The sequence below is a fragment of the Amblyomma americanum genome, chromosome 1 (genome assembly GCF_052857255.1).
Source record: "Amblyomma americanum isolate KBUSLIRL-KWMA chromosome 1, ASM5285725v1, whole genome shotgun sequence".
Lineage (NCBI taxonomy): Eukaryota > Metazoa > Arthropoda > Arachnida > Ixodida > Ixodidae > Amblyomma > Amblyomma americanum.
In genome coordinates, this window is record NC_135497.1 from 66,517,951 (window position 1) to 66,533,514 (window position 15,564).

The following is a 15,564-nucleotide window of genomic DNA, read 5'->3' on the forward strand; positions in this document are numbered from 1 at the left end:
TGCATGTATTAAGCCTTTCTAACGTGTGTTAGAGTTGCTGGAAATTTTCATGACTCTAACGTGTACCGCAGGACAATGCCATCTACCCCAACTCTCATTCTACCCCAACCCCAACCCTTATTTTCCCTCTCCGAGACTCCACCCGTTGCACGCCGCCATCGTCACGTGATCGGTGAAGCACCAATCATTACTACGTAATCCACACGCCGACTCCAACGCGAGCTGAGCAGCACCATCCACCGGGCATGCCGTTAGCCCGTGTGTATATGTTCGCTGTAGTGATAATAATAAATAAATAAATAACGTCAGAGAAGCACTGATAGTACCTTCCATGCACGAAATGCGGGAAGATCTAGACCAATGCCTTTTCTCTTTCTTTAGATATGTGCGCATGGCAGGTGCAAGAAATGTTCGTGCGCTAGGCTTGCTTGCACAAGGTACTCAATTTTTATCCCAAAAGAAGTATTGCGTACAGCTAGTGGGGGTCTGTGAATGTGCCATGCACCCGCTTAGTTCTTTTTTCTTTCTTTCCCGAGTGCTAGCCCCGCATGCAGGTGTCGCAGTGAGAGAGTGCGATGGAGACATGCAAGAATTGGAACGTTGGTCTACCACACCGAAAAGCTAGGACCAAGGGGCGAACGACAAATGCCCATGCTTGCACAATTACCACACTGCATGCAGGAAAATGTTCAAGTACATACAGTCCTCCGCAATGTGCACGAGCAGGCGAGCCATCGTGAAGGCCGCTCAGTCTCGCTGCACACTCGAACTGCGCGCTGCCTTCAGTGAACTCAAGCAGCGCAACTACATCTCAATCTACTCGCAATCAGTCAGAAAATACGAAGGCAGAAATGAGCCGTCTGGCGGACCTGTGACGTCACTTCAGTGCCGCATCGCAATGGCTGCTAAAGTTGTGTGTGCATCAATTCAACTGCGAATTTCTGCTGGCTCTCACAGACTGCGGTAATCAAATGTCACTCATTATAGTGGCGGCAAAAAATAAAATAAAAGCGGGTCAAGCTCTGAGATAGCGTTTCCTGCCAGAGTCGTTTACACACGGTTTGCGGCTACCTATCTGCTTTTAGTGTGAATTGAGCACCTACAACCTTGCAATATCATCATTTCAAACACTGGGTTCCGATTTTTTAAAAAAATACACAAACAAATAAAAGCACACGCGGAAACTTCCAGGTGAGAGAGAGTCGCAGTCATGCAACTGAGCCCACGAGGATAATCGCAACTGTTATCGCGTTTACAAACCGTGCATATTAAAACGATTAGTTTGAATCTCGGATGCGAGGACGTTTGTGAACACAACTCAGTCCCCACTCCTCTCGGAGGTTCAAGGAAGCCATTTATTGATAAGCTTGCCGTGCGAGTAGCTGCGGTTGTGGAGGACTGTAACAGGGTCACAACATTCCAAGGATATGAAACGACCGTGCATGCATGCGCGCCACACAGTAAGGTCGCCTTACCTCACCGAGAACCGACCAAACCAGCCGGAAGAAAACCTGATCGAAAGACACGCGGCACACGGCAAGAGAGGAGATATCAATGGCTGGGACAGTTTCCCTTTATCAAACAAACAAAAAAGCGCTCAAATGCGCACAAGTTTGCAAGTAATTCTACAAACTGATGGCACACTTCCACCATCATTCGATGGCACAATATGCTATCTAAACTCCACACACTATACCAAAGCGGCATGAACAAGATACTACGCAAAGCGAGACCTCCTAACTTTGGTCCCCTTTTTGGTCATTATGGTTTTGTGCTATCTCTGAAGCCCCTGTCTGTGACAGATCAAACGGAGTAAAGAAAGTGATCATCGGAGCAAAGAAAGTGATGTTCTGACTACGCCGCTGCTGCAGAGCGCAAGCGATACCCCGTCCCCGAATCAAGTGCTCGAACAAGGCAAAACTCCTTTCAGGTCTGTGCTACTGCGCCCGAGCACCCCCCCGAAGACACCGCGCACTGCGCATTTTTCAAGCTGATCAGAGTGCAAACCACCTGTAGTCATAGAGAAGTTCTTTCACTCACCTGCCGAAGCGCACCGACTTCTTCCGCTTGCCGTCCCACTCTTCGGCGGGCAATGAGGCCAGGGGCGTTGGGGACCGCGTCGCCGGCACCAAGGAGTTGCCCAGCGGCGGCGCCATGATGCTGTTGGGCACGTCGCCCGTCGGCTGGGCGCCCATCTGGATGAACAGGCTCCGGTTGCTCAGCACGTCCAGCACCGTCAGCGACGTCTCCTGCCGTGTGGTCACCGGCCAGCCGTTGTCCTCCACGAACCGGAACTCGGGCCGTCCGGACTTCTTGGGCTCGTGCAACTGCGCCCCAGAGAACGAGGCAAACGACATCGTCGCAGCTGCAGAACAGCTCACGCAGGAGGTTGCAGGAGCGAATCGCTGTGCTGCTATAGCATATGGACACGGCTAGCAGCGATCAGCACAGCCTGACTGTCCCAGTCGCGGGTTTCTTTCGCTCAACTGCTCTTTCTTATACAAGATGCCACTTTCAGCAGTTACCCGCTTTACTGCCTCATTTTCGCCCTTTAGACATGCGCTTATTCTAATGCTCATGTTGCTGACCTCTCCCGCTCGCTTTTTGCGCCAGCGGATCATGGTTCACGAAGCATGCTTTTCTGCCATCCAGAGGACGTCAGGAATTGAATCCGCACTGCACGAATAGCTAAGGCCTTGCGACAGTGACCTCGAGCTCTATGGTTAGATTCTCGACAATGATTCCTCGAATTCAACGCAGGCCAAGCAAGCGCGTGACCTTCACTGATTCGGGTTCACTATAATGCGCTGCCATGTTAAAAAAAAAAAGAAATGGTGCACCAAAATGTCGATACACAGACTTCATGCTTCATGGTAGGTGGGTGTGAAGGTGGGGTGTATATTCTAATATCGGAATCAGAACTAAAACGACGGGAGGAAAAATATGTTACTGCAGGCGGGTATACAGCCCGGAAAGCTAAAGAAAAAAAATGAAAGACCACCACCTCTGCCGGGCTCTTGTTTTTAACGCGACAGCGTTAAGGGCCCCGTGTGGCAGAAAAGCCGGTGTTGTACGCGTCGGCGGCGCTGGCCGTGAGCGAAAAATCCCAGAAGCGCGCACGTAGCGCCATCAGGCGGCGCCCACTAAAACCACTCTCTCCTCCTCGTCGCAATGTACCCCACTGCCCCAACAATAGCGCGCGACGGCAGCGACTATAACAATTGTCATGTAAATAAATCTGCGGTGGAAATCAGCAAAAAGCGATTGGAAGATTAGTGGCTCAAAAGCAGAGTTAATATAAGATTAAAAGTGCAGGAAGACGAATTTAAAGAAAATGGCGAAATTTAATACCTTACAACAAAGTTAAACGAAAGGGGGAAAAAAGCTGAGCATGGTGGCAACTGCCATCCCCCCGTTTCAAAGGGGACGCTCCTACCTTCTATCCATCCATCCCGCTCGTCTCGTTCGGGCGCAGTGGGGCCGTGCGGGCACGCAGGAATCACGCGGTGAGCGGCGAACAACGCAGCGCACATCCAAAGCGCGTTTACCGCGAAGCTTGCGGCTTGCTGCCCGTTCGTTCGGCGCGGAAGCTACGCTGGCGTTCGTGGCATCGGGTTTGTCGAGAGCGATGTGCCGACGAACTACGACTGCAACTTGAGTCCCGCGCGTTTCGGCAAGGCGCCTGGCAGCGCTTCTACGTGGTTTGCCGCTCCGCGCGCCCGTTTCACCGTACGTAGCAGAGCGATTTGTCTAACGTCGCGCCGGACGGGCGATGGCGTTCCGTGGACTCCCTGGCAGTGCTGCAATACGCTGTCGCGTTCCACTCTTAAAGGCGAAGCTTAAGCGTCCTCCAATTTTTTTAGTAGACGAGACGAGCGGAACTCCCGACCAAGAATTAAATACACGTCAGTTAGAGAGCTATAGGCAGATGAGTTGTGTCGCGGGCTATAGATTCGTCCACACACGATTCGTGGGAGCTAGGGAACGGGGTTGCGTCACGCCATGTAAGCAACCGTTAGCGGCAACAAAGCAGCAAGCATCAGCACGAAGGCCGAACGGAACCCACTCAATCACTCACCGCTCGCCTTTTTTTTTCCTGCTTGTACGGAACCTAAGAAGCAGCTGCGCACAATGCGCGACCAAGAGTTGCGCTCTGCGGCGCGACCGCCCCGCGGGCGCACGGAAGTCGGGCGTGCCTCCGAGATTCCTGCGTCTGGGCTAAAATTCTGCCACTGAATCTCTGAAAACTTGCACTTCCTTAGGTCACTAAGCAGTCTTTGAACGGACTATACATTTCACGGTCACTATCCAGATAGCATAAAATGTGCATTGCAAAAAAGGCTTGGCTGCAGGCAACGTGCACTGGGCAGCGCGTTCAACGTATCTCGCTGCATTCCTGAAGTCTATGTAGGGCGTGCGAATATTCGAAAACTTCGAATAGCGAATCGAATATCCTCCTGTTCGATTATTCGAACGAATCAAATAGTGTATGTTCAAAATTATTCGAAACCAATCGAATATATGTTCTGATTCGAATGCTTTTCGAGTGATAGGCACGAATAAGGCGCACTGTTTTTTTCTTCGACGACCGTTCCAACAACAGGGCCCGCCCGACGCCGCGTAACATCCTACCGGGATCAGTAAGCGCGGGATGAAGGGTTCAACGTCGCGACGTAGTCCATTCGTTTGGAAGCCTTCACAGTGCTCATACATCGACGACACGGCAGGGCTCAGGAAAGTTGAGCAAACCTTGCCTCGACGCCCCATCTCGGAGGCCATGGCTCACACGTAGCTGTCACGTCCGTCTTATGTCCTGAGGTGTGGCTCTAGTTTATTCTCTTTCGTCATCAACAGCAAAAGGTGATTTCCTATACATATAACTCGACGGTTATGGAGCTAATAAACTGACTACGGGTTGCGACCTCTTAGCGGAGATCAGTGTTGCAAGCGTCTTTTCACAACTATAGCTTTAACTCCAAAGGTTTCTTAAATTAGCATAAGTTAACTCCATATAAGTTAGCTTTACTTTAATTTTTCGCACGATTTCTCCTTTTGTGCGAATATTCGCACAAGTAGCGAACACTAGTACAAATATTCGATTCGTATTCGATTTGGGCTTTATAGCTACACTGTTCGCATTCGATTCCGTTCAGAAAAAGCACTATTCGCACAACCCTGAAGTCCCTTTCGCCGCCCGAAGCGCCACAGCGCTCACCTGCTCTTCAGCGTCCTTCGCAGACATGCGCGGCGCAGAACGATTGAAGCATCAGTTCGTTAAGAAGGCTCATGCTTAAAAAAAAAAAATTGCGGACACATGCGCGAAATGCTGCGTTCAACTTGTGCAAAAATGGACTCCCAGTGAAGCCCATGTATTCTACCGAAGGCCCCTTCTTCGTTTCCTACATACTTTCCCCTTCTTGTTCGAAGCTGACCTGGATACTTTTTCCCCCTAGCCATGCATGCTGTGTATGAAAACGTGTGCATTGTTACCTAGGTGAGCTCTGCGATGCGGATGCAAAAGTGTTTATGTGATGTGCGGACCAGGAAGAGGGTCCGCGCAAATCTAGTCTGCAACCCCCAGAATGCATTTTTTCACAACCATGCACAGCGAAGCGAAAAAGAAATTCAGCCGCTGGTGTGCCTCGTGCAAGCGCGCCGCGCATCGAGGCACCGCAGCCGCCGCAAGGGATTATATGCCATCTTTTGGGCAGTGCCGAAGTTCACTAATCGGCATAAGCACAACAGATGCATCCTCCGACGGGCGACTATAAACGAAGCGTGACAACTTGTCGCTCGCTATTTATCGCGTGAGCTAGTTTATACTCCTCAAAATGCAACTTTCTTCTTTAAACTTGTTGGGCTCCTGTGAGGTCGCTTGATTGATGACCCTTACCAAAGAGAGTCAGTGTTATCGCCTAGTGTGACGGCTCTAGCTGATGTCCGATCGCTTTTTCCTTGCACGCGAAAATTGAAAAGTGGAGCCATTATAATGTATTTCTGCATTAAAAATCTCGTAACGTGCCCGCTTTTTTTTCTCGTCGTGGCTGTTTGTTACCTGCACGATGCATCCACGTACCGACACTTACATGGCCAGTTAAAAGCCCTTCGCTGAGCATATATGGGCCGAAAGCAGTTAGTTGCATGATATCCGTATAAAGTATGCCGTATCCTCGTAGTTTGGGTCATTTGCACTGACCGATAAACTGGAGAAGATATGGCTCTCTGCTGCTCAGCACGAGATCACAGTCTCAATGCCCTGTCACGGCGGCAGTTCTTTGATGCTGAAGAAGTGCTCCCCTGACAAAAATTTATTTAGGCAGTCTATATAGACTGTCCATAGACTTCTGTTTATAAACTCTATAGACTCGCTATAGACAAACCCTAGAGAACAGTCTATAGGCAATACAAATCATATAAAGTCTATATAAAGTCTATAGACAATCTATATATTGATGGCCATGCACTTTAAGTATACTTTTGTCTACAGACAGTCTGTAGACTAAGAATAGACAAGGAATTACCTATAGGAAGGCAATGGTCTATAAGAGGTCTATAGACTGTCTTTGTAAGGGTCACACGACCCCCAAGTGGTCGATGCTCATCTGGAGCCATCTGCCGCGGCGTCCCGCATCATGGTCATCGTCCGCATCAGGTCCATATCAGATCCATATCCGCATCAGCGCTCATAGTCCGCATCATGGTTCACAGGCGTAACGTAGCTTCGGGGCTCAAATACAACCAGTACAGGGATGCCCGAACAACAACAATGTCCGCGAAGAACTAGCTCACAGAAAAGTGTGCACTGAGTAGGAAGGTGCATGTGCACGCATGTTGACGCCCTACTCCGGAACACATCTCTGAGCGTGAGTCATCGTCAGGAGCGAGACGCGTGAACCAGCGCGCACATTGGTGTCGGCAGCCGTACCTGCTCGATGATGGCTTCCCGGAACTGCCTGAGGACAGCGTTGTAGTCGCTGAAGACGAATCCAAGCGAGCTGCCGCTCGTGGACATCACCCCTATCCTTGGTTTTTCTGGGCAGAGGATAGAGAAGAAAAGGGTAAAACAACAACAACAACAAGGAAATGCGGCGGTGCTAGCCGCGACCTGCAGCGTATACTTTGCAGGCACAGTCTAAACTCCAGCGTATAGCACAGATCCTAGCCATGCGGGTGGTAGGGCTTGTGGTTGGCTAGGACAACAGATAAAATAGATACAGATGAATGCAAACAAACACAAAACACTGGTCGTGGTGTCACATGCGCACGACAAGAGAACAAAATGAGCACATTAGGCCATTGACGCTTCTACCGACAGGAAGAAATCCGAGCTGTGCACCAATCCTGCAACCTTTGCTGGTGCTGTTTGCAGTCGCCTTGCTCCCAGAAGTCGCAACAGAGACCGCTGCCAAGGATGACACAGTTCATTTGGCACGCGGCGCCGGAGGCGCGGTTTCGGAGTTCTCCGGATGGGCTGCATTTTCCTTGTGTTTCACGAACGTGCGCGGCTTTTTTTTTCTATTTTCCTTTGCTTTTCCATAGCGCCAAGCGCTCATAGCGCTGCACTTAAGTATTAGGGGACCGAATCAGGCTCACTGAAACTACGTTACAGGAAGTAAGCACAGTGGAAGATACTGCCGAACGCCTTCAGTGGGTCACCTCACTATTGCATCATTCATGAAGCGTCGAATCGAGAAGTTATTAGGGGTGCGCGAATTGTATATTTTCAAAGTCGAATCGAATACGAATAGTACTGCTACGGGCCGAATCGAATACGAATCGAATATTTATACGAATATTCGCTACTTGTGCTAATAATGTTCGTACAAAGCAAATAATAACCATGGGAAACAGCGAAGCGCTATAGCGCCGCCGCTGCAGTATACTATATACGGCGCTATAACTTACGGAGTTACAGCTGTAGCTGTCAAAAGACGCAACACTGAGCTCGACTACGGGGTACGCTATACGAATTCAGAAATGTTATCGACCGATTTTTCGCAAATGCGGCTAAAGTCAGCGGACTCACGCGGCATGACTCAGTGAAGTGCATGGTAAACTCGAAGGGCGCAAAGACGCGTACAGAACGCTGCGCAGAATATGCCAAGGTATCGTAACATGAATGCCTTGAGTAAGCGTGAATTCCGGCTGGTAGAGCTCGTTTGTATTAAATACGCACTGAAGACATGAGCAACGTGTTCTTAGAGACTTTTGTCAAATTATAAGTGCGCTTTGTCTGTCCTTTTGTGCGCCTTACGTCGCGTCTTTCTCGCGCAGTTTGTACTCGTTCGCTTTATTACGAACCAACTAGCCCGCTAGAACGTCCTAGCTTCTTCATTTTAAGTCGACATTTTGCTCAATTATTCGCGGGGACAATTTTTTTCACGACCTGTGCGCGATCTGCTAAAAAGGCTAAAATTAGATCCTCGCGTTACCCGCAGCGGTGGCTCAGTGGTTAGGGCGCTTGGCTACTGATCCGGAGTTCCCGGGTTCGAACCCGACCGCGGCGGCTGCGTTTTTATGGCGGCAAAGCGCCATTCCAGAGCCCTCCTCTGCGGCACCTCTTTCTTCTTTCACTCCCTCCTTCACCGCTTTCCTTACGGCGTGGTTCAGGTGTCCAACGATATATGAGACAGATACTGCGCCATTTCCTTTCCCCCAAAACCAATTATTATTATCATTAGATCCTCGCGAAAATTCAGTCGTCTACGCTTTCATTGTATGACTGTCATGGTAGTTATAGGAAGATTACGATGACGGCAGCGAGTAATCTAGCTCTACATTTCTAGCTGATGAAAACTATACCTACGAACCATGGCCTCCGAGGTCCGGCAGCAAGAGCAAGGTTTGCTGAACCTGCCTGAGCCCTGCCTCGGCGCTAAAACTCGGAGGGCACGTGTACGAACCTTATACGAACGCCGCGACTCGAATGGACCGCGTCGCAGCGCAGAACCCACCATCGATCCGCGCAGGCCGATCGCGTCAGCATATGCTGTGCGGCGTCGAAGGGGACCCTGTTTTTGGTAACAGTGCGAATAATTTACGAACAACTTGGGAATGTTTTTTTGGACGTGCATTATTTGATTCGTTCAACGGACCGAGCAGGAGATATTCGACTCGCTATTTGCACACCCCTAGAAATTACACCGACACGCGGGTTTCGTGCTGAGGGCAAACGTTGGAATGCAGAAGGTTAAGCGCAACAAGAAGACGGCGCACAGCTCTTCGTCTTCTACGCAACGTGTTCTATACTGAAAGCGTTGGAAGGTTCCGTTGCTGCAGTCAAACAACATGCTTACAAGTTACGTTCACCTACGCGCATCGCGCCTTTGTCTCATGATTTGCAACCGCATTAAAGCGCATGGAGAAGCACGCGCGCGAAAGTTTGAGCAGCCACAAAAACTGCAGTAAAAACAGAACAAAAAAAACAGAACGGTTACGAGTGTGACACGCAAATGTTTGAGCGTTAAGTGATGTGACAGCAAACAATTTTTCACATATGCACATTCTGTTTCCTTTTTTTCTCCCTCTCTCTCTCGCTTAGTCAGTCAGCCGGAGGTGAATCCAGACTCGCCTGCAGGACTGCAGTGATACTCCGCAGTGGGTATCGGTGGGTTTCGAGCCAACCACCTCCCCGCAGCCGAGGCGGACGCCCAAACCACCACCAGGCCACCCGTCGCCTGCCACCATCTCACACTCTCCTCTCCCCTAAATTTGGAGAGGAGGATTTCATTTTCCTATCTGCACTCTTCCACCTGCCAACCGAGGCGTTCCGGACGCTGACGCAAAAGTGAGGAACGAGCTTTCTGCCTTCCGCTGAGGACCCGTCGCGGTGGCTCAGTGGTTAGAGCGCTCGGCTACTTATCCGGAGTTCCCGGGTTCGGACCCGACCGCGGCGGCTGAGTTTTTATGGAGGCAAAACGCCAAGGCGCCCGTGTGCTGTGCGATGTCAGTGCAGGTTAAAGATCCCCAGGTGGTCGAAATTATTCCGGAGCCCTCCACTACGGCACCTCTCTCTTCCTTTCATCTTTCACTCCCTCCTTTATCCCTTCCCTTACGGCGTCGTTCAGGTGTCCAACGATATATGAGACAGATACTGCGCCATTTCCTTTCTCCCCAAAACCAATTATTATTATTACTTCCGCTGAGGTAAAAGCAAACACGTTCTTCCGCTGCAGAACGCGGTGTTCCTGCACAGCCTTCTTTTTGTTTGCCTTGTCACCCACCCCATTCAACTGCTGGCGTATAACCTGCACGCACGTAACTGTAAGGCCATTCCTTTCTTGTCGTTTTCTCTGTGCAGCCCTGTAGGGCACGCGACGTGTTTCAACGCTGTTCTTGGCACACGTTCTCACATTTAGGTAAACGCGTAGGCCTCCTCGTTAAAACGACGCCCTGAAGTGCACCTAAGATTGTTTCGGCCGAACGCAAAACGGCTAAGCAGGCTGCCGTCAGTCGCGCGAAAAGCAGCCCGCTGTAACCGAAGGCCGCCGCGGACTGCCCCAGGCTAAGCAAATATATACGCAGGTGGGACGGTCCTTCTGTGATCGGTGCCTTTAGAGACGGGCCCGCGCAACGAGATGTGCTCGAGAACCGGAGGAGTGTGTCACAACCACCGGCGGGTCCGCATCAATTACGCATGCGCAGTGACGCAGTGATATAAGTGCGGAGGCATCAGCGGCGGCGTCACAGCCGTGCCCCACAAAGCCCGATCGAGGATGCCGCGGGCAGGAAACTAGCGACTGTTTCCCCTTGCAAAACAACCGCTCCTGCTATTCGTATGCATGCAGCGCTAATACAATAAGGGGCAGAGCGCGACAAAAATAGTCAGTGACGTCATTAGCCCATTGTAGAACGGCGTCCCAACGCTCAAGTTTTTCTCTCTTTATTCGACGTTTCTGCTCGTTTTCGCTTCCCGCGGAGCGCGACACATTTCTTTCTTGCCTCGTGGCGAGGCCGGCCAAAACAATTGCAGGAGGCCCCGCGGGCTGCGCTTCCGTCCTCCCGCCTGTCGTCTCTGTCTGCATAACAAATGACGCTGGGGGCACACCCCGACGTGAGCATGCGCACTGGCACGCGAGCAAATAGAGGCCCTGGAACTCACCGCTGCGCCAATAGCGCGCCGCGGAACGCAAGCCGGGAGCGGAGATTGAGGAAAGGTTGTACCTCGCAGAGGACTCGCATTCGCGGCACCGCCACTTTTAATCCCGCCTCGGAGATGCGATTAGCAACCTGAAACTGCAGCTGTCGACCAGACATGGCAGTAGTGGAATTACTGTAATGAAACTGCAGTAATTTATTTAATCACGTTAGTAATTTTTAGTAAATTATTGCAAACGTAATAAATTGCTTTTTTGGGTATAGTAATTTAGTAACGCAGTGAATTGCTTCGAAGCAGTAATTTACCAGCGAAACTAAGTAGTTACTTTCGGAATTATTCTTGTCAAAAATGCGCCGCTACTCTTTGTGTCGGCAAAGCCTTGCTCGCTCGTATGCCGAGTAAAACTCTTCGGAAGCACGAATGATGCGCGGCAAGCCTGGGCTAGAGTACCTGATCAGCAGGCATAGACAGAATTGAGCAGGACCGTGCGTGGCCTTATCGGTGGCCTTATCGGTGCCCGGTCGCAGAGGTGTCGAATCTTCCAAGCCGCAAGCTGAAGCCTTTCGGAGTTCAAGAAGGTTCGGGGAGGGGCTACATGGCTACATCCGCCAGAGGCACAGCGGTGGGGGGGGGGGGGGGGGGGGGGGGGGATAGGTGCAAACGTGCATGGAGCGAACGGGGACACGAAATAACAGCATGCGCCATACAGCGCACAAAAACAGCACAGCACAGAACAGCACAGGGAAAAAACGACACAGCGACAAAATGGCACAGGTAAAAAAACAGCATGGCGGCAAAGCAGCGCAGAGAAATAAACAGCACGTCAGATAAAACGGCACAGCGACAAAACAGCAAACCGAAAAAAAACAGCATGACGACAGTAGAGCGCGGGGAAAAACAGCACGATGACCAAACAGCACATCGGAGTACGGTGCAGCTGCTGGAGGGGTGAACTATCATAGCCATAACCGCAAGCGGTAAATCACAGCACACGCGGCAGCGACCTTTGGAGTTAGCCAGTGCTCGTTTCCCCGGTTCATTAAGAAACAGGGCAGGCTCATTCATTGAGTAACAGCGTTGCTTATTTATTTATTTGTGACGCTAAAGTTGCCACACGGGACAATTTTGGGCACTGGTGGGTAACAGCGTTGCGTGAACGGTGCACAGTGGCAGAAGTAGTGGTTAAGTAGTTCTCGCTTGCTTGGCTTCAATGATCTAGTTTCTTTCCGTATTATATGTAAGAAGAATCTGGGAAACGGAGAGATTAATGGCCCGGGCATCCGCTCTGCGGTCAAATGCCCCGGGTAGTTTATCTTAGTGCACTTGCTGTTGCCGCGGGGTTTCACGACGCTGGCTGTATATTGCTTGCTGATAATGTGTTTAGAGAACTTCGCGCACATTCGGTGAAAGAATATTCAACGTCGTAGCTATCATTAAAACACATTACGGCATTATAGCAAGACGTCGTTGCGTTTCTATAGTAGTTTATACGATGATGTCAGTAACGCCTCAGGTCAGTATTTTAGTTCGGGCGGCTTTTTTTTATTGGTAGTTTTTAAATACCCTGAAAGGAAGCCCTGCGGTGGCGGCCCTTTTTGCGAGTTCACCCCTCCAGCACCGCTGCACCGTATACTCCGACGTGCTGCTTTGTCGTCGTGCTGTTTTTTCCCCGTGCCCTTTTGTCATCGTGCTGTTTTTTCGCTGTGCTGCTTTGTTCGGTGTACTATTTTGACGCGTGCTGTTTTTCCGTGTGCTGTTCTGTCGCCATGCTGTTCTTTCCCTGTGCCGTTCTGTCGCTGTGCCGTAGTTCCCCTGTGCTGTTTTGTGCGCGCTGTTTTGACGCATGCTGTTTTATCGCGTGCTGTTCTTTCAAGTCGTTGTTAGTGGCTATTTATTAATAAAATAACAATGGAAGGAAAAGGTGCATGCTAGCCGCGGCACCTGCCATCGAAACCTGGAGCACCTGAGCTTTGACTAGCGGTAATAAAAGGACAGGGAGAGGAAAAGAAAGGGGGAGCGATAGTAAGAAATTATAGGGGTAGGGGGGTAATATACACTATGTAGAAATAAAAAAAAATACGAAAATAAACGCGGGATGCTGCGCCGCGCATGATAGGAGTAATCGGTGCAGGGGCGTGCAAATGCTTGGAGGGGGGAAACGGCCGGGCGCGGCCCACGCCATCTCTTCCACGCCGGCACAGACGGGTTGCCCTGCGCGAGGCCGAACGTCGCGCGCGACCATTGTCTGCTTAGGTTTAGGTTTATGTGGGTGTAACGTCCCAAAGCGACTCAGGCTATGAGGAACGCAGTATACGTGAAGGGCTCCGGAAATTTCCACCACGTGGGGTTCTTTCACGTGCACCGACATCGAACTGTACACGGGCCTCTAGAATTTCGCCTCCACCGAAATCCGACCGCCGCGGCCGGGATCGAACCGGCGTCTTTCGGGCCAGCAGCCGAGCGCCGTAACCACTCAGCCACCGCGGCGGCGGAAAAGAGGGGGTTAAGAAAAATAAAAAAGCATGCTCGAAACATGGTCTCGGATATCCGCGTCGCCGAACACAATACGGGCGCGCGGCGTATCCGGAGCGAAACCTGCCAGGCGGCCATGTTGCGCCATCGCTTTCCCACGCGGACCGAGATAGCGGCCTCGGCGCGGGTAACGCGACCGGACCCCTTATCGCAGCTCGTAATCGGGGCGGCCGCATAACTCCTGGATCCTCTTCGCGCACCTTACACAATCGACTCGAGTGATTTTCGTACACGTATTCTATGCCACTTCCTCCGCCCGCACTCTCTTTTTTTTTTATTTTGTTGTCTCCGAAAGTATTTGGCATGCAGAACTCACGCTGCTCGAATTCTCCTTGTCCGCGCATGCAGATGTGCCGCAAAAATACTGGCGTCTTTTTCGAGCTCGTTCGTTCGGCTAGGCTGCACACTGCCAACGACGATCGTAGTTGTGCGAAGGGTGAAAGAGGCCTTATTTACACGTGGAGTGAAACTTAAGCGACAGTTGGTCGAATGCACGGGCTGTTCGTGATACGAGAGCGCTTGACACGGGTATTTTCGTCTTTTCTACGACTCACCAGCAATGAGGGCGGCTTACGTTCTTGAATTTGTCAGAACAAAAAAAAAAAAGAGGAAAGAACTGAAAGGTTGGTTTCTGTTCGTCCGAGGACAAACAGGCATGACCTTCTGTTTCCTCTGTATCAGCTGGCCACCCGGGGTCGATCGCTGTCCCAACGTAGACCCGAAAGCGAAAGCCGCGAGCTGCGCGCAGCGACCAATTCCAGAAGAGAAGCAGCGGCGGTGGGATGCAGCAGCGAGCGTCAGCAGCCCGCGGAGGGAAGACAGCTCGCGCGATCTCCCCCGCCACCCCTCGACACACGATGCGGCCCCTCCGCGCGTTGCATTCCAAACAAGTTACTGCGTGCGCGCTGGCGGTGACGAAAGCGCGCGGCGGCGCCGATGAATGAGCTCGCGCGTTTACGCGCGGCCACTCGCCACGCCGCCGTCCCGCGCACGCCGTACGCCGACGCTCGGCTTCACTTCCGGGCGCGGAACTTGTCCAGCGACCCGCGCGTTAACTGCCGCGGAGGTGGCGGTATATACTTGTCCTGGTGGAGGGAGACGGCTCGAGCACGGCGGCAGTCGGTCGCGCTCCACAGGGACAAGGGAATGAACAGGCCACTGGGGGCGCTAAGCGCAGTTCTTTCAACGCACGTTTAGCACTAAGCCGTCGGCTATCACCCGCCCTCCACAAACACGCACGCACAAGAAGAAATCTTGAGAATGCTGCGCCCGTTGAGCGAGCTTTGGTATGGTATATGGGGTTTAACGTCCCAAAGTGACATGGGCTATGGGGGACGCCGTAGTGGAGGGCTCCGGATTAATTTAGAACACCTGGGGTCCTTTAACGTGCGCACACATCGCACGGTGCACGGGCTCCTTACGTTTCGCCTCCAGCGGCGGCCGCGATCGAACCCGCGTCCTCGGGCCCAGCAGTCGAGCGCCCCAACCACTAAGCCACCGCGGCGGGGCTGTTGGGCAAAGTTTATTCCCTCGACAAGAAGCAGTGAAAGCCAAGCACAGAAATGGTGCTTCTGTGAGACGAAACCTATACTTATCGCAACTGCGCTATGACCACAGGATACGTCCAGCCGTTTAAGCAAAATGCTCACCGCGTGCAGCATGGTAGCGGGTATTGCTTACCCACGGCACCTGGTAAGGCGAAAGTGTTCAATTCTTTCTCGCAGCATTTCAAGAGGGGAACGGTACGTGTTTAGGCGGCGCTTGATCGCAAGCAATACAACTCGCACAGGCGCGCATGCAGCCGAGTTCAGGACGCAGGCTCAACGCTAAGCCGCCTTACATCTTTCGTTCCCTCATGATATTTTAATTTCTTGGGCTGTCTGTCCACCATCTTGGCCAGGCACTTAGCCAGCACTTCTCCTGTTTTTTTTTTT

The 15,564-nt window shown here is 51.6% G+C and overlaps 1 protein-coding gene across 2 annotated transcripts in view; it reads right to left on the reverse strand.

The window, feature by feature from the left end:
* The window catches only part of LOC144112932 (uncharacterized), a 140,725-nt gene that overhangs the window by 14,020 nt on the left and 111,141 nt on the right, over nt 1-15,564 (reverse strand). For both annotated transcript variants that reach the window (XM_077645768.1, XM_077645769.1), the window contains exons 3-4: nt 6,926-7,032; nt 2,041-2,327 (exon numbers count right to left, since the gene is read on the reverse strand). In XM_077645768.1, the coding sequence (XP_077501894.1) occupies nt 2,041-2,327; nt 6,926-7,032 (394 nt within the window). The remainder of the gene's footprint in view (nt 1-2,040; nt 2,328-6,925; nt 7,033-15,564) is intronic.